Consider the following 22,897-nt stretch of genomic DNA (forward strand, 5'->3'; position numbering starts at 1 on the left):
ACATCGCAATGTGAGCACGGTGGTTTGCACATACCTTTCTGAGGGCAGGTGAATGGGTACCCTCCAAGCAGAGGGGCCACACTGCTCAAATGTAGCCCTCTAACACACCGCACGCCTGGGCCATGCGTGCGAGTGCCTGGGTTTCACAGAGTCCAGCATGAGCGTAGCAGCGGTCCCAGCCCATCACCCCCACCAGTTCAGGTGCTTGAGGGAGGATGAACACCAGCTAGAGAGGGCTGCATTCCCAGGGATGACAGATCCCGAAGCACACGGCTGGGTGATGGGGCAACTGCGGTGGCGCAGGCAAGGGCAGGGTGAGAACCTCTCCCCTGGCAAGAGTAACCTGAAAACTCACCAAGTGACAATTACAGTACGCTAGGTCGGGGCCCACAAAGAACTGCCGAGGAAGCCCAGTTTGATATGCTCATGTGGGTGCCCTGGGGCCACTTCCCTCCCAAGGTAGGAAGGGGACTGACCTGGTATCATAAAGAAAAGACCGACACTGAGGGAACCAGACGCTTTGAAAACTCATGAACAAGATTCTTCTCTGGTGAAAATGTGTCATTAACCATGGCATGCCCTGATAGCATCCTTGTGATGTCATAAAGAGCCCTCTGAGCCTGTCTGGACCCGAGGGATCTAAAAGCCATGACACTGTAAACACACAGAAGCTCCTCAGGGAAACATCCCGGGGCACCACTGACACTGGAGAGGAGGAGCTGGGGCATTTTCACTTTTTACTTTGTACATTTTAATATCTTCTGAATGTTTTGCTCAGGATTAGTGTTGCAATTAAAAGATAAAACACCTCAGAAAATATATTTTAAATAATTAAACTCTCCAAAATATACATAGAAGAAGATGTGATCTGTGGTTATTTCTGGGTTGTAAGATCATTATATTTTTCATTTTGGGGTTCTTTTTATTTGCTTGTTTTGGGTGAGTATATGTTTCCTCATCACTGGGGAATGGTTTTTTAAAAAGAAAGAAAAACAGAATGAACTAAAGATCTCAGCTGAAAAGGGAGAAGCTGTTTTAATCAGTGCCTTGTGATTTTTCTGTTTGGAGTGTTAAAATTCACTGTTAACAGAGTAGCCACCAAATGTGCTGACAGGGACTCTTGCAGTCTTTTTGAGCTGTCTCCCTTAGCTTGACTGCAGCCCCAGCTGGGGAAATCTCCTTAATAAATGTAGGACCCGTCAAGAGCATCTTGGTTTCAGAGCAAATGAGGAAAGGAAAAGGATGGTGATTGTCACAGAAGAGATGGACAGGGGCAGAGATGGCTTTCTCCTCGCAGGGAAAACAGAACTGAAAGCAGAGAGAACAGGGACCAGGAGAAGGGTGGTGGCATTCGGACTTCAAAAGCCCTAGGGACCGACCAGCAGTCAGGACCTGCAGGGACCACTCTAAAGCAGGGCTTCTTGTCGAAATGCACCAGCAGTAGGGTCCACAGACAATGTCCCTGTGTCATGCTGGCCTCTGGAATAGGAGAGCAAAGTCCCACTGCACCCAGCACAAACCTGGCCATACCTGGAATGTGTACCAGGTCCTAGTGGTCTCCTGAATAAATGTGTATTGAGGCTTCATGGCAGTCAAGCAATGGGAAGAAAATCGAGTCCTTGTGATCATTCAGGGAGTTTAGTTCTCACGGACGAGGCAGACAACAAATTTCTATGTGTGTACTTGGATACTTTAATAATGAATAAGTAATACGTTAGCCAATAAGTGATTCTAAGTATAAACATGAGTAAGTGCTCCAGAATTACTGACGTGAATAAGTAAATGGAAAGAGTGCCAGGTGCTGATATCAACTGTGAAGTGTGTAGGGAAGGGAAGACAGAGTGACCAGGGTAGCCCTTAAGTTAACATGAGCTAGAAAGACCCTAGAAATACCTTTCAGAGGAAGAGGGAGAGAAGTGCGTATCTATGACCATCATGTTCCAGGCTGGGAGAACAGTGAGTACAAGGCCCTGTGGTGTTCAGGACAGCATCCACTTATTCCTTATTCATCCAGTATTTACTAAGGGTGCCATGCCAAGGGCTGAAGATATAAAGACAGCCCTGTTCTTATGGGCCTTACAGTGCAGTGCAGAAGAAACAGAGGTAATTATTACGTTTTGTAGCGGTCCTCTTGTGATATGGGAGAAGACAGGATAGACATCTGGAAGGGCTGCGAGTGAAGCTGTGCGATGGATGATGACAGGCAGAAGGGTCAGGAAAGCTGCACTGCAGACAGAGGAGAGGAGCAAACAAAGGCATGGAGCCAGATGTGGGGTGGCCACCCCGCCTGACGCCCTTCAGTATGCAAAAGCAGGGCATGTGGGGAGGACGGACGGAGCAGGCCCTTACGGCCTCACCACCTGGGAGTTGCTGAGCTCCTTAACAAAGAGAAAGAGAGACAAAGAGAGGGCACAGCCTGTGTGTGGCTAGAAGGAAATGGCCCGAAGTTCTCCTGGGTTGCTCTAGGGGCAGATCTACAACCTGCGAGGGGATGGGTTGCTGTACCAAGGACTTGGAGGTTATCGGTCCTTCCTCCTGGACCCATTCCCACAGAGGCTAGAGGCTGCCATCAGGGCCAGGCCGAGGGCTCCCCGCTGAGGCCTGAGAAGGTCCAAGGGCTGAATCAGTTTGGGGACAGGAAGGCCTGGTCTGGACAGCTCTGGGAGGCCAAGAAAGAAGGGAAGGCAGCCAGAACTTGCAAATACATATAGGCAGGAATTCTGGGTGTGGAGCTGGTGCCAGGATGAGATCCAGGGTACAAACTGCAAACCCAGAAAGAGAACTAAGAGTTGCCATGGACTCTTGCCTTGTCACATCTTGCTAACCATAGCTGCCCCTGAGTATCCCTGGGGCAGACAGTGTCCCTAAGACTAGTCAAGGATGCTCGGTGAGCTTGCACCCTCATGAGGACCTACTGTGGGTAGAGAGAAAGGATCCCAGAGACACCCAGATGACGCACCTTGCAGACAGGTCCACCAATGGATCCCACAGCACCCTGCCCAGCCCCACAAAGTCTCTGCAGGAAGCCCTCTGGCCCCAGATAGCTGCACCCTCTGACTTACCTGGTTGCTTCACAGTGACTTCCGTGCGGCCCGAGACCTCCTCTGCCAACTTATACCAGGCGTAGTTGGGGCTCAGCAGCCACTCTTCCACATGGCAGTAGTAGCTGCCACTGTCACTGACCTCGGCTCTCTGGACTGTGAGGCTGAACAGGCCCCCAGCCACATGCCGCTCAAACTGCAGCCGGGGCCGCAGGCCCTCCTCCTCAGCGTAGGTGCCGTACTCAAAGGTGGAGCTGTGTGTGGTTTTGAGGATGAGCTTGCCATCGGCATCGGAGGGCTTGTGCACGTACCACAGCACGGCAAAGTGCGAGTTCTGGCTGGTCTGAGACTTGACAGAGCAGTTCAGCTGAATGGGCCTGTTTTCTACCAGCGTGAGGGTTCTCTTTGATTTGCTCACCTGCAGTTTGGTCACTGTGAAAGGATGGAAAATGTTCAGAAGAACTGCAACACACACCGGGAAATGTGGCCCATTCCAAACCTCACTTCTGGGCTTAGAGCCTAACTCAGTCCAGCACAGTTCCTGGGGGACCTGCCATGAATGGGCTTCCTCCAAAACAAGGTTTGGTGTAAGGATCCTCTTCCAGCCACTTCTTCCTTGCCACACCCAGGATTAGGCCCTACCTGTTGTGTCCTGCGCCCTGCCAGCTCTCCCTGCCCATATCCTGTTCCTGCATAAAACGTGTAACAGCTCCCAACTACCTATAGGTTCTAAAGGAAAAAAATCCTTTTCCCAGCAAAAAGGCCCTCGAGACTGGGCCTGGTGGTGCACGCCTGTGATCCCAGCACTTGGGAAGCTGAGGCAGGAGAAACAGTTTGGGCTATGTAGTGAGTTTGAGACCACTCAACTACATGGTGAGACCCTGTCTCAAAAAAACAAAAACAAACAAAAAAGGCTCTTTAGGGCCTGACCCCTGCCCAACTGTCCTCACTCACCTCCCACAACTGGCCCAGAGGCAGTTCCCCCGTGCTTGGCCTCTGCCCCCGCATCCTCTCTGCCCGTCTCCTCTGCCCCCGCCCCATCCTGACCCTTCCCTGTCTCCTCACCCCTCCTCCTCCCTGCCCCCAGGATGAGATGCGCTTCCTCAGCACCCTCACAGGACTGCAGCCGTTTTTCCTCACATCTCCCTTCTTCCCTACACTGTGAGGTCCTGAAGACCAAGACCAAGCATATTCCACTCAATCAGCCAGTATCTCTGAGGACCCACCCTGGTTCCCGCAGGCTGCTAAGTGCTAGGGCTGCCCCACGGAGCTTACTGAGTGGACGTCCTCACCGCCACACTCCCAGAGCCTAGGCTTTGGACAGGGCTTCCTCAGCATTTGCTGAAGAACATGTGAGTGGGCGAGCCCGTGAGAGAGGGCTGGAAAATATGGCAGCAGGCGTTAGAAGAGGCGGAGGCTGAACTTCAGGCCCAGAGGGAGGCTGAGGGGATAGCGATGAACTACGTGACGGAGCAGAACCTCTCGGGCTCCCTTCCTTCACCACCCTGTTCCCAAACAGCAGGAGTGCGGACTCCAGGGTGACACCCTAGCTGCTAATTACTGACAGTGTTCCCTTTAAGGTGGCAAGAAGCCAAGGTCCAAAAGAAATACACTGTATTCAGGTAATCTGAGATCCTACCCACTCTATCATTATTACTCTTGGCTCTGTTTCCCCTATCTACCCTCCTCCTCACTTCTAAAAATGAAGGAAAAAGGAAAAATAAATAATTGTAAGTTTCTCACAGGACACTGAGAGTGAAAACATCATTCCACCCCTACTCTTCTCTTTACAAGCTTTGGCCACTTGCCAGCTGAGAGAAAAACCCAGGGCAAGGTACAGACCCCACACAGGGTGAGCAATCTGGGCGTCCTGCAGCGGGCCTGCCTAGCAGGAGGGCGGGCGGGTTTGCCCTGGCTGGCCTCCAGCACCCTGCTGAGCAATCTCTGGTTTCTTAAAGCCCAGATTAGCCGCGGGAATAGAAACTGCATCCAGACCCAGGAAGGACTGAGCTGTCTGCTCACATCCCTGAGTCCCTGGCCGGCCAGCTCTGCGCATGCAAAGACAACACCCAAGGTTGAATCCCAAATGTCAAGAAATCCAAACTTGAAACCCATAGACTGCCTCGCCATCCCCCAGGTACTGCACAACCAATCAGAATGGCTGTGAGCTTTGGGAGGCTCATGTGTCGAGCCATTACCAAAGACCATGTGAGGACACAGCTCCCAGTGTGAAGTCAGACCTTCTCTTCATGAAGAATCGCCCACCTCACACACTAACAGGCCTTCTCAAACCAGGGAGAACACGCCAAGCACCCAACGAAGAGAAATCCTAACCCCTCTGCTATCATCTTTTTTGTTAACAAGCCCCACCCCTTCCTCCCCTTTTCAAAGGCAGAAACTCCTCCAGGGCATGCTGGAAGCCAGGGCAGGGTTCGCCATGAAGCTCCCAAACCCGGGCAACTGGACTCGCATTAGCTTGGCAGTCAACTTTTCTGAGTGGATTCCTATCACACTTGAAACCACCGCTCCCTTTTCATCCCTTTCCAATCCAATTCACCGCATGCAAATGATATCTCTATCAGTGCAAATGACACCACCTGAATTATCTGGTTCTTGGCCAAAAAAACTGGGTTGCTCAGTATAGAGTAGAAAGAGCGCTAAAATGTATTATTAATTGGGGCCAGATTATTTTTGCAACTGTTGCTAAGGAAACCTCAATTGCTATAGTAACTGCATATGTTAAACTGGAATCCTATGACTCAACTTCAGTTCAGTCACAGGGTCTGAGAATGAGAATTCAAGGAAGAGAAATGTTTCAAAGCATTTCCATTTTTTTCCCCTTCCCATGTCAAAATATTGTGAAGTGTTGAGAAGCTTGAAAAAGAGGCACTTTTAAAATTTGGTGCATGCCTGACAGGTGGGCAAGAGGTCAACCGTTATCCTACTCTGCATTTCCTCCTGCATCGCAAGGGCAGGGAGGACAGTTCCCTCAGCCAGGGAGACCTGAGGTGCGGTGGCCAATTAGGAAGCACTCACGTGCCCTGCCACAAGACTGCCCTGGGCGGTGCAGTCTGAGCACTCACCTCACTGTACAGTCGGTGAGCACAGCCAGCTCAAGGACCAAAGGTGTCTCTATTTGCAAAATGAATGCAATAATAGCAGTAACAGCAGTATCCAGCTCATTAGACCTGTTCTGCAGATTAAAAGCAATAGTGTATAGGTAGATTACCACAGAGCCTGCTGTATAATAAACACTGAGTAAACTCTAGCTGTTCTCATTCTGTTTTGGTTTCTGTGCCTGGGCCCAAGTTCCAAGTCCAAGACGCGGAGCTGTCACACGTAAGTGGCTATGGTACTTCTAAAGGTGCTGCCATAGATCAGCAACAGGGAATCAGCTGTATGTAGGAAATGCAGGCTCTTAGCTCCACTAAGTCAGAATCTGCACTTTAACAAGACCCCAGGTGACTCAGATGGGTCTTAAAGCTTGAGAAACCCTGGACTTTGCTGCATCAATGTATGAGCTTAGGTAATAAATGCAGAGGTGAAAGTAAAGATGCTCAGAACTGAAGCCTGGTTAATCCCTGACAGTGAATCAGCAGGAGGAAGAAAGAATCCAGCAAGAGGCACAAAGAATGGTCAGAGAAGCCAGCAGGCAGTGCCCTCACTGCGCACCAGCACTGCCTGCTCAGGCCACTCCCATCACTTGCAGGAATCGCCCTTTCTTTCTGCAGCAGGGCAGTTTCTTTCCTAGGCTTCAGATCACTGCTTAGAGCTGTGTTGGGCAGTACAGGGGTGGCTTGGTGCTAGAAGCCAGGACAGGGTGATCTGAAGGGGAAGACAGGAGGATGCAGGAACTCAGCAGCAAAAAACAGTGAATGCTTTAGCAGCCAACCTGCCACCCTCCCAGTCCCACTTTGTGTGTGCTCTTCTCACGCAAAACACATTTATTCCATCAATAAAGGAGTCCCTTAAACTCCAGTAGCTGCTGATTTCCATTGAAGATAATTTTTTAAATGTCTTCCTGCAAAAATTCTAGGGATCTAAAGGGCAAGGACTCTGACCCAGTAACAGCTAAACAACTTAATAAATGAATCACGGAAGAACTACAATCAGTTTTTACTACAATAGAAGGGAGGGGTATTTCAAAAAGCTATGACCTCTGAGTTAGGTTCTAAGGAAAAAATGAGCAGGCAGAGAAGGAAAAGTGGGAGGGCACCCAGACAGAAAGAGCCAGGGTGACAACTCCTCCGCACTCAGGAATGAGCAAGCTAGCAGGTCTGCTAGATGAAGTTAGAGAGCTGAGCTTAGCCAGACTGGAGGGATCCTGAGTTTATGCTTGACCTGGCCCACCTGTGGCTCTCAGGGTGCTACACGTGGGTCTGCAGCACAGGTTCCTGGGTGTTATGGTTGATACATTGTGTCAACTTGGGGAGTCTAGAGGTTTGGCTAAGTGACTTAGCAGGAAGCCAGAGTGCTTACTTTGTATACATCCTGAGCCTGTGGAAGAGGACGGCATGGAGAGTATGTGAGAGCTACATGCCCCTCAGGTGGGGGTAGCCTGTTTACGATGTAAGGCAGGGAAAGAAGCTGCTTGCCGCCATTCCTCCCTTTTGCTCTGGCTGCTTTGCCGTTCGGCTGCCATTCCCCCTTGCTCTTGTTGCTTTGCTATCTTCTGCCTCGGAGCCAGCCAAGTATGGACTGAAACCTCCACAAACTATGAGCCAAATAAACCTTTCCTTCCTTCATTTTGGGTGTTGGGTATTTTGTCTCAGCAACAAGAGAAAAGTAACCAAGACACTGGGGAACATACTGGGTAAAAATCTCCAGGGTTTGGGCCTAGCGACCTACAGGTTCTCAAGTCCTCCAAGCAATTCTGACCTTGAAGTTTGAGAAGCCACAGCGGTGGAGGTGAGGTGGTCACAGGAAGTCCGGAGACGACAGTTTCTGTGCAGTGGTGGGAGCAGAAGGCAGAGGGCAGCAGGTGAGCAGAGCTGGACAGTGAGGGTGTGGAAAGGGCGAGGAAAACACTGTTCTTAGTAACAGACGCCTGACAGCAATGTCAGGGACGGAGGAGGCAGAGCAGGGAAGCAAGTCAACCCAGGGACTGGAGCAGAAGGAAGGAAGGATGGCTGGGGACACCCCCTCATTTTCAGGGATGCAGGCAGCTAAAGCACCTCCCTTTCCTGCAATTACTACACCTTAGGACATCTCCGTCCTTAGCTCTACAGGGTTCCCTGCTCTTCTCTCTCTGCACAGCCGTGAGCTATCTGAACCTCTCACAATCTCTTCTCTGATGGTCATGACTGGGCTGCATGTGAGGCTCCTGGATTCCAGCCTTGGCCACAGCTAGGGCCATCTTCCTGAGAGGCAAACTGGAGCGCATGACTTTATTTCATTTCATTTTTAAATTTTTTGCTTTTTAAGAAAAGGTCTCACTCTGTAGTTCAAGTTGACCTTGAACTCATTATACAGCCCAGGCTAGCCTCAAACTCAAGCTGATTATCCTGCCTCAGCCTCCGGTGTGCTGGGATTACAGCCGTGTGCCACCTCACCAGCTGGAACACCTCACTTTCAAGTATGGAGCTTGCTGACAGTTCTCCACTCCATAGCTCACCACAGCAGTTCTCAACAGGGTGCCCGCAGGCATTACAGAAATCTGGAGGCAGATCTTGGGGTGATTTGGGGAAGGATGGATATTTAATCTGGAGGCAGATCTTGGGGTGCTTTGCAGAGGGGTGCATTTAATGGATCAAAGCCAACAACAGATGAAAAACTATCTGGAAAAACTACAGAATGCCTTGTGACCTATGTGACTTTCAAATGACATTCACATGGTGGGAAAATCTCTCTTGAATCTAGAACATACTTTTACTAGAAGCACAACTTTTTTGGACATGGTTTTAGTATATGGCAGGTTAAACAAGAGAGGATTTTCCTGGTTTCCTTCGGAGGTGCAAGGCGCATCAGACCCTAGCTCCCAGCAGTGCTGCTTGCAGGGTGGGTCTCCAGCAACCTGCATTTAAGAGCAGCATTCACAGCATTAAGGACCAGCTTTGGCAGCCGTGAGCACTGACTCTTAGTGCGCCTCCTCCCACCATCACCTTCCCTGAGCACTTACACACTAAAGCACATTACAGTATTTGAAATTGCACTTTTTCTCCGTCTGTGGTGCTGGGGGCCTCTCACACGCTAGGCAAGTGCTCTATCACTGAGCTTTAGCTTCAGCCCTGAAACATACTATTTTAGTTTCAACTATTTAAAAAACAATTCCTCCTTCATATATCAATCAGACAATATAATAATTTTTAAAGACTGTATGATTAAGAAAGTTGTATCGCCTATGAATTTCATTTCAGGGCAGGAAAGGGAATAGTACAAATTGTTATTAAAAAAAACAACAGAGGGACCTTTATGATCTAAAGTTCTGATCTTCTGTTTGGGTTCTGGTTATTCATTTAACGAACTTCCCTACAGTTCTTTCTTTCTACATGCTTAGTTCCATTTTTTTGTGTGTGTGTGGCACTAGGTACTCAATCTAGTGTCTTCGCAATGAGCTATATCCCCAGCCCCCTCTACTCCTTTTTTGTTTAGTTTTGTTTAAATTTAAAATAGGAGCTCTCTAAGTTGCTCAGGTTGGGCATGAACTTTCAACCTTCCTTTCTCAACACCCCAGAGTACTGGGATTATATACAGGTGGACATCACTATGCCCAACTACTCAGCACTATTCTAAGCGCTTTGCAAATATTAACTGTTTGGTCCTCAAGTGTCCTATGAAATAGGTATTATCCCCCCAACTTGGCAGAGTTGCCCACCTAAGGGTGCACAGCCAGTTATGTGGTATTCCCCCCCACCCCCACCCCCGGTCTGGCCGTGTGTTAGTCACCATGCCTGGCAATGCCCTGTGCATCTGTGTGCCCGTGCTTTGTGCTGACTTGCTACCACATCTGCAAACCTTACTGCACACCTCTTTCCCAGTCTGCCACCTCTTCCAGGTAGTTCACAAAGCAGCAACTATACCACACCCATCCCTGCAGCCTCAGCACCCAGCAGGTACCCGGCGCAGAGGAGATGCTCAAACATGCAGAGAGAGATGCAGAAGGGTTGAGAAGGTGAAAAGAGCAAGGACTTGAATGTGGAAACTCCTAATTAGGGGACATGTGACACACCCGACCCTGCCTTTCCTGTGTGCAAACAGAGCAGCGCCCCTCTCTGGTTGACACCAATAACAAAGGTCATGGCAAGAACAAGGCTTGAGGCATGGGAAGAGGTCTCGGGCGTCCTCTTAGGGCTCCTGTGCTCTTATTCACTCTGTACAGACAATAGGCAGAAGCCGCGTGGGATGGAAGGAGGACCTCCCGCTACCCCGGAAGAAAGCAGGGGCCACTACACTCTGAAGGATGGGGCAGCCAGCCACCTAGTGCACTGTGACAAGGAGAGCCAGTGTTTGCATGCACTGGACTCGTGTAAGTGAAAGAGAAAGCCCTCAGCTGAACCAATGTGCCAGGTCAGCAATAAGAAATAGAAGAAAACGAATTTGGCAACATCCAGAGGGTATTAAATATTCATCCTGACTACCCATCAGTACAATCCCAGCAGAATATACCCACTGACAGTCAGCTTTCCACCACCGGAGGCTGTCCTCCTGGAAGCTTGTTTATTGCTTTGTCAATTTTAATGTGCAATACTTAATAGCCAGTCCAAGATATGGCCATAAGCATTTGGAAAATGAGTGTTGACATTTCCCTTATTATGTTTGTATTTAGTAATGTATAATTGGAAGGTGGTTTTGGAGCTAAGGAAAATCAGAAGGAAACAAGGTGACGCTTCACAATCAAAAGAGGAAAAACTGATTAAGTACAGAGTATGTTGAACCGGCTAAAAGTCTTGCCCGAATGTCTCCTGGGGTCGTACTGTGCCATCAGTGGGAGTAAGACAAGGCTAAATCAATGACAAAAAAGCAGGGAGGGCATTCATTCCCTGGAGATGTCCTTGGGGATGTGCACGAGAAGAGGAAGCATGCATATGGAATGTCAACAACAGATCTACAGCAAGTCGACCGGGCTGTCTAACCAGGGATTCTAAGGAATTAAGTTCTTATGATGTGGTTAGGATCAGCAGGTGGCTCTGGCAGGGACCAGCCAGGGCAGCGACCACACAGACCCCAGAGAACCCTGCTGAGAGAAAAGACATTACTGTGAGAAAGGACATTTCAGTGGAGCTGATGATAAACAGACTAGTCCTGGGTTTCATTTGACAAAATAGTCTTTAAACAGGTGACAGGGGTCATTTTTAAGAATCCATATTTTGAGGGGAAGAGCAGAGACAGTGGACGAGACTGGCACTGCCGGAGGTCCTGGTAGCCCCAACTCTTAGAGCCACCTTGTGGCAGAAGTTAGAAGAAACGAAGAAGTTCAGTGAGGCACAAATTAAACCTTTATGCCCTTAGCAACCTGTACCTTGAGGAACTTTGTAACCCAACTTCTACAAAGTTTCCAGACCAGGAAATCCGGGTGGTAAACCAGAAGGAGGAGGACTTATAAAAACATACATCGTGCTACGGTGTAGCTCAGTGGTAGAGCATGTGCCTGGCATGCACCAAACCCTTCATGCAATCCCCAGTGGACATGTACACACACATACACATGCACACACATGCATGGTACCAAAAGATTCCTGAGGAAAAAATTAAACAAGAATATGGTAGTATGTTTAGAAAGTACATACTATAATGAAATTAAGAACTTAGTCTCTGGAGTCAGACTGAAACCTGGCTTTGCCAGTTGTTACAGGGCATTGGGCATTTACCCTCAGGGCAGCGTCCTGATCTGTAAATTAGGTGGGGCAGTACCCTCTCAGACGCTGCATGGAATTGGTAAGAAAGAATCAATTAAATTATTAAACATAGAACGTTCAGGGTGGTGATGGCCACATAAAAAATGCTGAGTAATTATCAGGTATCACTGATGTTGCTATCACAATTACTGCTAGTCCAGACAGTACTAAGACTCCGTCACACCAGTGACTGACAGGGGAAACCTCCTATGTAAAAGACCCACTAGCGGAATGCAGAAGGAATACTTTCTGATTATAAGGCCTCAAAAAAGGTCAAAGTCTCCTTAACCCAACATTTTTTGCATGTGAATATAGTACTGGAGATGGAATATAGGGTCGCGCATATGCTAAGCAAGTGCTCTACCACTGAGCGACAGCCCCAGCCCCACAACGGTTCTTAAATAAGGTATAGCTAGGTTCAAATTCCAGCCTCCTTACTAACTGTTGCTCTGACTTGGGCAAATTAGAACCTCTGAGCTTCTGACACTTGATTTATCAGATGGAAACGCACTACCTTCAGTATTAGCCAGATTTCCCATGGCTGCAACAAAATACCTGGTACCCACAACCAAAAGGAGGAAAATTTTACTTCGGCACACAGTTGTCAGAGAACTTAGTCCATGGTTGGTTGGCTCCAGGGCAGACAGGCATGGTGGAAAAACACTGCTCAGCCCACAGGAGGCAGGAGCACAGCGTGAAAGGAAACGCCAGGGAGGGAGATGCAGCCTCCTACGGCCCCAGGGACCACGCCCAGTCAGTGATGAACCTGCTGACGAGCAGGGCACCCCCATGATCCAGTCACCTCCCCTACGTGAGACTTTAGGGGGCACATTAGATCTAGATATTAGAAAAAACACCTTTCTCCTGGGGTCGCGGCAAAGATTTGGTGAGAACACACACTAAATGTCCAAAAGACTGTCTCCAGCCCTCATGCATTTTTCTGTTTCTATTTTTCTAAAATGAAAGCACTAGTACTCACCAATGTGTTTAGGAAAAGGGGAGAAATGAACCTGAAGCTCTTTGGAAAATATTAAGTGCTAGGCCCATCAATATTTAATAAAGGAAAGACAGTAATACTAAAGGGGATGCCTGCTCCCTGGGGCCTCAGGCGCTCTGGGAGTCCCATGCAGTCTCAAGCGCCTACCTCTGCTCTTTCCAGCCTGCAGAGGACCAGAAGAGTGCATTACTATGTCCCTTTAAGCAGAGGCTCGTCACAGTCCGAGCCCGATGATGCTCCGAAGTCCTCTATGCCAACCATGGTCACTCTCATTTTACAGCGAAAACATAAGCAGAAACCAGCACAACACACAGACCATCAAGACAGACTGAATCCAGGGCCTCCTAACTCTCCAGCTAGTTTTTTTCTGCTAGGAGGCAAAAATACAGTATAAGAGAAAATACAGATGTGTGGAAGTCAGACAGACCTTGGCCCCACATTCAGTTCAAATCTCAGTTCTGCCACTTAACTAGTGAGCGAGTTGGCCTTTGCCAAGGGTCCTGGCTACCGTGGGACTTGGCTTCCTCATAGCAAAATCGGGACAGAGACATCCACATTCAGACTACTGGAGGAATTTAAAGAGAACACAAGTACACGGCACAAAACCTGACACCCAAGAGATACTTCATAAGTTTCTTTCCTATTCAGCCTTTAGTACTATTTAAATTCATCAGAATCCAAATAATGACAGTCTTCGATGAATTATTCCATATTTGCCCCTTAGGTGCTCCAGTCTCAGATTCCAAGTAATATAAGAAATAAGCAAGTAATACTTTATTCAAAGAGGCAATGACAAACAAAGTCTTGAGGTCAGCATCTCCTCTAACTTCAACTACTGCAGAACCACGTGACAGCCAGTGCTGCGCAGAATATCACGCTTGAGTGACAGAGGAGACAACAAAAGGCACAGTCATGATCTCAATGTTCTGCTTAATAAGGTAGGCAACTAGAGGCTTCGGCATCTTCCGCAGCAAGGGCTCACATCAAATGGGGTCTCTGCTTAACCCTCCATTAACCTGCAAACCTTCTTAAAAACAGCTGCTACTCCTAGCATCATATTGGCCCAGGTCAGGCTCTAATTAGCCAAGAATAGGGTCATCATTTATAGAATTTGGTTCAAAACTGCTAAAGAACAGGCCTCTTTCAAGGGGTCAGAAAACAGGAAGCATAAACTCAGACATTACTATTATTTAACCTTACACTGCTGAAAACAACCTTGTGGCCAACTATAAAATCAGCTAGTGGACCATAGAAATTAATCAAAACTGGTAGTAGGCAAAATCAAAATCCTTTTGGCATAGGGGTTCAAACCATCTTTGCAAAGTGAGTAGGTCAGAAAGTCAGAAAAAACTTTGCAAAGTCCGACATTCACTACTCCCTGTGGGGGCACCTGTTCTATCCCACACACGGGCTGGGCAACAGGAGGGACGCAGGAGCCTACAGCCAGGCTTTGCTTCCAGCAGCTTCTAGCACAACAGGTACAAGGACATGTTCAGGGGAAAACCTGGAGAACTGCATACTGAGCTGCACGTCAGCAGAAGCACCCAATGGAGTGTGCAGGAAGCCTCCCCAAAATAGCTCCCCTTTATGTCCACACACACAGAAGAGAGGAACTCAAATTCAGCCCATACAGACAGGGCCCTGAGTCAAGGAGACAGTGTAGGGAGGACAAAGACCACAAGGGTCAAATCCTGCGCCTGCTGCTAACGAGCTTCCGCCTTCATCACTGCTTCCTTCCTGGGGCTGTGAAACTCTAATACAATCACTCAGCCCAAGCGCTGAGCACAAAGCAGGTGCTCAGTAAGGGTCTCTCATCTTCCCTTTTCCTGGGGAATGTCCTTGTCTATAAACGTGAGAAAGTGATACTGCTTTCACACAATTATTGAAATGATTAGGAGGAGGTTTAAGTATGGACAGAACTTCCCACAAAGGAATTGGCTAGTACATGTCATAAACGTCAATATCTTAACATGCACAGACACACACACACACACACACACACACACACACACACACACAGGCTAGGGAACTATTCTATATTAATGAACCTAAAGAGACAGAACAACTAAATGTATTGTATGATCCCTGGTAGAATCTTGGTTGGGGTTAAAGAAAAAAAAGCTACTAAAGTGCCGTACACCGTGGCGCACGCCTGTAATCCCAGCACTTTGGAGGCTGAGGCAGGAGGATCGTTGCGAGTTTGAGGCCAGCTTGGGCTACAAAGTAAGCTCAAGGCCAGCCTGAACTGCACAGTGAGACCCTGTCTCAAAAAGACAAAAAAAAAGCTACTAGGGACATTGCTGGGCCCATTAGGGAAATGCAGGTAATGGGGCTATACTCATGCTGACCTCTCAGAGTATGAGTGTGGTGCTGTGGGTGGGTAGAACAATATCCTGCTCTTGAGAGTTATGCAGTGGAGTGTTTAGGGGGTTGTCCTAATGTCCACAACATGGTCTCTAATGGTCCAAAACCAACAACAAAAATATAAAAGGAAAAAACAAGCATGGTAAGACATTAATAACTGGTCATCAGCGGAAGGGAATACAAACGTTGACGTACGATTCATACCACCTCCTACTGAATGGAAATTTCTCAAAGTGCAGGGTAGAATACGGCTTGCTACACGCATCCCTTTCCCTCCACATGTCGCCTAATGCCATGTAAGCCCGTACCCACAGGTGTCTCAATGTGTCACGTCAGCATGTGTCTGCGTCGCCCCGTGTCATGGAAGCACCAGCCCCCCACAGGTCCTACAACAGTGAGACGCTCACACCAGCGGCACCCACCTGGCTGCAGCACTCGAATCTCCAGCAGGTTCGAGGTCCTCTCTGCCAGCCGTGTCCAGGTGTTGTTGTAGTTCCTCCGCCACAGCTCTGCCACACACTGGTACTTGCCTGCCTCTGTGTCGCTGGCCCGGCTAATGCTCAGGCGGACATTGTTGCTGGACTCGGCCTTCTCGATAGCAGTCCGGGTTCGGAAGGAGGAGGACCTGTCCCCCCACTGGACCCCTCCATCCCGTGTGAAGGTCACCAGATCATGGAACTCGACAGTGCTCACTGGCTGGAAGCGCCACGTCACTGACACAGGGACCCGGGCCGGGTAGTGGGGCTTGATGATGCACTGCAAGTCAAAGGAGTCGCTGTAGGTCACCCCTGGTGTCCGGGAGATGGCTGTGACCGCAAAGCCCGTTTCTGCACAGAGAGCAGAGAGATTCAACCAGAGGGGACATCTGCCTTTCTTGGGGCAGTGCGACATCAGCAAGAGGGCTACTGGCAAAGCCAGAGTACACAGTGGTGGCCCAAAGGCTCTTTTGAGCTTCCTTTTCATACTGGTGCTCATGTTCCTTAGTCTCCAAAACCTACAGGAGGAGGCCTCGACAGTTCTCCCTGTGAGACCCTCATGTGGATCTGCATTAGATCCCCCTCTAGAATCAGACACCATGGCCTTTCAGGGGCTGATTACATGTAGCCAGGGCCATGTCTAGAAAACCAGAGATTCCATGCAAAAACAGGAGAAAAAGGCCCTAAAGCCAGGATACAGCCACCAGCCTGGCCCCTTTCCCTGCTTTCTGGTGTCTGGATGCCACAGAAGGAAGCAGATGCAGGAGGCTTCCATCCCCTCCTCACTTCCCCCACAGAATCCAGGGCAGACAGGCAGTAAGGGACCCGTAGCAGGAGGGACTGATCTGCAGCAGGAGATGACCTCCGCTGAGGTGGGGGAAAATGGTCCATAATTCCGGGTTCTGCGGCCTCAGTGGGTGGTAAGGAATACTCAGTATTCCTTATGGAATGGGCAGCATCACTAAATCCTCACACACTCACTCCTCCGTACAAAGCCTTGGGTTCCTTCAATCTGGAAATACTATTCTCTATTAGGACACTGAACAAAATCATAAAACCAGTCGCAGCCAGAATTCATTGAGCACTGTGTATGTGCCAGGCGTGGGGCCAACTCTGCTCTCACCGCATCTCACTGAATCAAACGACTGTGTGGGGTAAGAAGATTTACCGTTCCTTAGCACAGGGCACAGAGGAGTGAAATAAACCGTCCCGTGCTGAGGAGCTAGTAAGTCGCAGGGTCAGGCTACAAAGCTGCACGCCCCTGGCCCCGGGGCCTTTCGCTGTTGCTCTCCCCAGGGGAGGTGCAGCACAGCAGCTAAGGGCTCAGCTGCTGCACTCAGCGGTCTGCCTGTGACACCGCCCAGCTGTGTGACGTTAAACAAGTGACCTAACTTCCTTCTGCTGCTTCCCCATCTGGAAAATGGGTCTTTGTGAAGATTAAATACATATCTGCGAAATGCTTGGAATAGTATCTGACACACATTTTTTAAAAATATGTTTGCTTAAGAAACAAAATGGACACACAGGAAAGCAAACTTTACAGCTGAAAGGCAGGGCACACAGTGAACCTTCTTCCTCTCCACGGGAGGCTGTCAGGCAAATGTGCTGGAAACTCAGGCTTTTCAATCTGGATTTCATAACGAACACCCTTAAAACAATGTTGAAGGCTCAGAGGTCCATCCTTAAACATTACGTAGTCATTTAGGGACCTTTAGGTGGCACGTGTTACCCCAAAAGAGGGGCAGACCAGGACCTTGGGGACAGGGCCGGCGCAGGACATTCCTGCCTCACACCTCAAGGGGAGACAGCTTCTCTACACCGGGGACCCCTGACCTGACGAGGCCCGTGTCCTCGCCACGGACGACAGTGCGCGAAGTATCTGACCCGGTTCACACGCACAGGCACAGCAGCCTATGGAAGACGCTCCACCTGCTACCTTAGCCATGCCGCTTGTCACCTTCCTCCTGAGCGGACACCGTGCCCAACTGCACTGACAGGAAAACTTGTGCTGCTCACTTAGGATGGAAGAGACAACCTGAGCCCAGCACTCTCCGCCTCTCCCCCGGCTTGCCACTTTGGGCCACCCTAACTATAGCCAGAGGTGTCCTGGGGGAGGAACAGGGGGGCAGAGCTGGCCCCAGGGTCCCACCACAGCCCTCCTCAGGACAGTTGGCTGTGGGGACTGCGAGACATGGTAAGTATAAAAATGCTCTGAGGATGACATATGGCAAAAGTACTTCTACAGAGATGGCTCTGACCCACTGTCACCGTGCCTCAGACTCTGCTAACCGCCAGTGCTGGCAACACTGGGCCCTCGGCGCTTTCCCCTCTAGTGCCCGCCACGGGCACAGAGACTGCAGTCATCGGGAGCAGCACTCGCCAGAGGAAGTTGCTAGGGACACAATGTGAGCCATGATTATTGTAAAGAACAAATTCGTTCTGGATTAAGCTTCTAAGGAGCAAATGCAATCCTCACCTCGGAGGGGTGGGAAAGTGGAGCACTTGGTCCCAGACGAAGCCATCGGGGGCTGCTGTCTTTACTGGACATTCTGACAGTACCACAGCTCTACCTGGGAGAAAGGGTGGTACGGTCCCCGAGAGTGGGATGTCATGTTGCTGAGGATAACTGATGTCAGCCTCCTGATAAACAGAAGACTTGACATGACAAGTTATCTGCTTAGCAAAGTAGCAGACTGGTCTTTTAAAATTTAATATACTGATTGCATCTGGCAGATAAAACTTGACACAAGCCTTTTTAACTACCCCGTGAGAAGCAAATCTAATATTTTTTAGTTTTAGCAAATCTCAAGGTATCTTTTTATTTCATGCTAATAAGGAAATGGATTTCTTAAGTAGGGGGCCTACAGAGGAGCAGATAAAAGCACAGGCCTTGAAAAACATTAAGATGTAATGCTGGTTTCCTGGGCTCAGACTGTGGGTTAGTCATTTAAAATCTGTAATCTTGGGCAAATGAGTTATTCTTTCTAGTTTCCTGTCAAATGAAACTTGGCTTGGTAAAGCTTCAGTAGAACAAATAAACTCAAGTACTTAGACTCAGCCAGAAACACACCAACGCTAAGTAAGTGGCAAGGGGATTGATTTCCTATCTTTCAGGAGGTTTGGGCTGTGGGCAGGAGACCAGGGAGGCCAAGGAGGCCAGGAGGGAGGTGCTGTAGAACTTGGCTGTTCTGCTCTCTCGCTTCCAAGCAGTTTTAACAGTAGCCTTGTTCCTGCTGGGTGGTGGCCCTAATCCAGCTTGAATCTCAGCCCTAGAAATGGTAACAGCTCCCAAAGTTATTAGTTCTGGGTGCTCTACCACCCACTGTTGATTTCTTCACCCTGCCCATACAACCCTAGAGAGTCTCTTCTATGACAGTCTTTAGAAGGTGCCACGGTATCCTACCAGAACTCTGATAAAAGTCAATGTGAGCTGTTCAATACAGGAGCAGCCTTTAGAGCAGTCCCACCTCTTACTTACCAAGAGCTGTGATGGAGACGAAAGTGCTGGCTCGGCGTTCCCCCACGATCTGCCACTCACCATCCACTGCCCGCACCCATTCGGTCACATGACATTCATACTGGCCCTCGTCCTCCTTCCTGCTGTTGAAGATGCCCAGGCTGAAGGAGTTGGGCTGCACCTGCTCCATCTGGATGCCTCCAAAGCTGCTGCGCTCCCAGTAAGATGAGCCCGGCTGCACAGTGCCATCGCGGTCTAGCCACATGATATTGCTGCGGCGGTTCTGCCTGTCCACAAGCTGCCAGATGACAGAGAAGCGGCCCTGCAGCCTGCCTGCTGTGCGGACACTGCAGGAGAAGCGCAGGTCCTCACCCTCGAGGATGACGCTGGCATTGCTGGCTACTTCCACGGAGATGCTGCTCTCTGAGGAGAGGAGAGAGTGCCACGTTGGGGGGCGTCATAGTCTCCATGGTGCCCTGCCCACAGATGTGTGCAAACAGAAGGTATATTCCATATTCATGGACAGTGAGCTCAGAGGACAAAAAGTACTCTAACATTTTGTGTTGCAAGATCTGGCTGGTGGTAGGCACTGTTCCCCATAATTCTAGATCTGAAACCTAGGATGCTCTTTACTGCACGTAGAGGACTGGGATAATGAGGTTCTGAGACTGAGCCAGAACCTAAGAAATGACATGATGCTTAGGACATAAAACAATTTATGGAGTAGCCTATCTAGTTCAAGCTTTCAACTTGGAGTGTCACCAAAATGAGTAACACCCAGATCCTACTTCACCTCAGTCTTCCCCCGATTCAGTACTACAGCAGTTTAGTAAAAGCTGAACATCGATAATGTATCCTTTGAGTCCTTCAGGGGGACGTTAAAAAGACAAAAGATGCCAGGAAGTATTTGGAAGACTGTGTGCTTGCGTGTGGATCATAATGACACACAGATGGCTTGGTTTCTCACAGTGTGTGAGGGATGAGTTTTCATACTTTCATAAACATAGAATAAACCAAAGCCAGTGGCTCATCATCATCTATTCTCCTGTCTGTCCTCACTCAGCCCTGAGATTTCTCTGCTCTCCACCTTGAAACATTCTGCGAATCAAAGTTTGGAGTAAGGACCCCACTCCCTCCTCCACTCAGTCTACCCTTTGCTACTAACCTCAGTAGCTGATCTCACTCAACTGAACTGTTTATACTCCTCCATCTCCTTTTCTGTAACATAGGTAGAATGCTATTTTTGAACTGTGGAATTTTTCAAAGGAAATAAGACAATGTATAGAGATTACCTAACACATAGCAAGATTTCAGAAAGTAGTCAACATGGTCATGATTAATTTTACTATCTCCAATAACCTTTTGTTTTTATAAACTGCATGTATATCTGAATCTATCTTAATTATGCATATATTATTTTGCATAATTACTTATATTGAGTTCAAAAGGACACTGAGTATTAAAGAACACAAAGATCAGTACCATAACTAATTTGGCTCCACTTTCCTGGACATAAAATACATAACAATAATTTTAAACCAATCAATGAAATCAAATACCAAATTAGAAAGCACACCTGATTACTGAAGCAAACACACACATACACATGAATCAAGGTTTTCTTCCCTTTATTTCCCCCACAGGCAGAAACAAAGAAGAGCACTGAGCCTCAGCATTTAACTCTAGTTATGGTGAATACTAGAAGAGCCTCAGCATTTAACTCTAGTTATGGTGAATACGGCTTTTACTCATTTGGGATATGCTTGTTTCATGTAAAAAATAAGGTCTGTACAAGGTGGGAATAGCAGTCTTCCAGGAGAGCAACTTTCTCCAGGAGTCTTACTGAAGCGATTCCTGGGGATGAGGCTCCTGCAGAGCCCCAACTAGAGCATCAGAGGTTAAGAGCATGGATTTGGAGCTCAGGTTACTACCTCCTAACTCTGTGGTACTGAGGTTCCTATTTACCTATCCAAGCTCCAATTTCTCCTGTGCGAAATGCAGGTACTGATAGTGCCCACCTCTTAGGATCATAACATTGAGAGAATTAGATGAGGTACTTGTTTTTCATAATCATTAGTAATAATAATATTCCTCTTTAGGGTAAACAGTCTACTGCTATCAATTCACACTGAGGGGTTAAAGGGTGACTTCAGCCCGAAGGGGTAACACTCTTTTGCTTGTTTTATGCAGAATAATGACCTTCAGGACATCATTTCCACCCTTCTGGTCACCTGATAGACTCTTATGGAAGTACTGACTTGTTATTCTAGGGGCTGCTCTTTGGAGAAAGCCTGGAAAAACCCCATAGTTAGAAGAAGAGCTACTCTGGCAGGAGAGGCACAGACAGTCACAGACCAGCGCTGCACTGCATATTATAACTATGTACACGGGTTCCCAGGCCTGTAAAAAGGCAGCCGACAAGTTAAAACTCTGGATTAAGTGAAAACTAGGACAGAACTAATGAGAATCTCAGTGCATGTTCACAAACGAAAATTTCCAATCAAGAGGCTGACGGTGTAGCAGAAGCTAAGCACACAGCAGTGGATTTGGAGTTAGAAGCAAATGTGTCTAATGCAATGCAAGCTCAAGGACTAACTGTAACAACAACAGGCTCAGTCCCTTCCTTGAGTGGTGCTCTGACTTTATTCATAGGATGGATATAACATTGGCCTCTATAGGGATTTGAGAGGTGGGAGCAGAGAAGGAAATAATTTATGCAGAAGCATTTTGGGCTCTTCGGAGAAAAGGCACCATTAAAATCCAAGGTATGATCACCATTCCCGATGTGATTGTTGTCGCTCTTTGGTAGACTTACCCAAGTGGCCTTGGGACAGGATCTGGTGGTGCTGGGGGACTTTAACTACCCAGTTATCTGCTGGAAAAGCAATATAGCAGGCCACAGATCATCAAACAGGTTCTTGGAAGGGATTTGGGGGAAATCTTTTAGTACAAAAGATACAGGGAGTAATCGGCATGGCTGCCCTTCACTCCATCCTTACAAAACAATGAGGAATTAGTCACAGATCTTAAAGTAGAGAGTCCGTGGTTAAGGCAAGCACAGACTAGCAGGAAAATAGTAAAGAGGCTGGGCATTCGACTCAACAATTTTGATTATATAAATATTCAGCAAGCACCTACTCTATGCAAAGCACCATGCTAGGCATTGCGGGTGAGGTGGGGAGGCTAAGACATAGAATTTCAAGGTAATTAGGGGTGTGTATAGGTTTGTTTTTTTTTTTAAAAGAAAGCATGAAAGAAACTAATCCTGTTGATAGGAAAAGAAAGAGTGGCAAAGTCCCTTGTCATTATTTTTGACTTTCATACTTGAAGAGAAATATTTTAAATATGTAAAAATGTAAATGAAAATGTAAAGGAAATCATTACACGGCTGAGAGAAAGAACAGTCTGAGCATCTGAGAAAAGGTTACAGGTTAGTTTTACAACTTTACCACCTTGTTTAAAATTAAAGCATTGTTAATTTGTATTATCTTTTCACTAAAAACAGAACTATGACAGAAAGGAGATTAATAGGAATACTGTAACACTATGGGTATTTAAACGCAACATGCACAAACACTGGTCGTCTCTGGAGTCCCCAGCAAGGGTGCTCCCCACGCAGATAACATCAGCTTACCAGGAAGCAGGCCCCACCTGAGCAGTATCGGAGACCGCCTAAGCTTTCAAAGGCATGCTCCAGGAAAACAGCACAGCCCACCCACTACTTTTTT

The 22,897-nt window shown here is 48.2% G+C and overlaps 1 protein-coding gene across 1 annotated transcript in view; it reads right to left on the bottom strand.

Annotated features, from left to right (window-relative positions):
* Igsf3 (immunoglobulin superfamily, member 3) overlaps positions 1 to 22,897 on the bottom strand; it is a gene marked incomplete at its 5' end in the record, with an annotated part of 92,114 nt that overhangs the window by 9,068 nt on the left and 60,149 nt on the right. Inside the window, 4 exon segments of the mRNA XM_005389042.2 lie at positions 3,063 to 3,473; positions 15,659 to 16,063; positions 19,191 to 19,592; positions 21,985 to 22,044. Of these exon segments, the coding sequence (XP_005389099.1) occupies positions 3,063 to 3,473; positions 15,659 to 16,063; positions 19,191 to 19,592; positions 21,985 to 22,044 (1,278 nt within the window).

This window comes from Chinchilla lanigera, unplaced genomic scaffold (genome assembly GCF_000276665.1).
Source record: "Chinchilla lanigera isolate Chin_1 unplaced genomic scaffold, ChiLan1.0 scaffold00034, whole genome shotgun sequence".
NCBI lineage: Eukaryota > Metazoa > Chordata > Mammalia > Rodentia > Chinchillidae > Chinchilla > Chinchilla lanigera.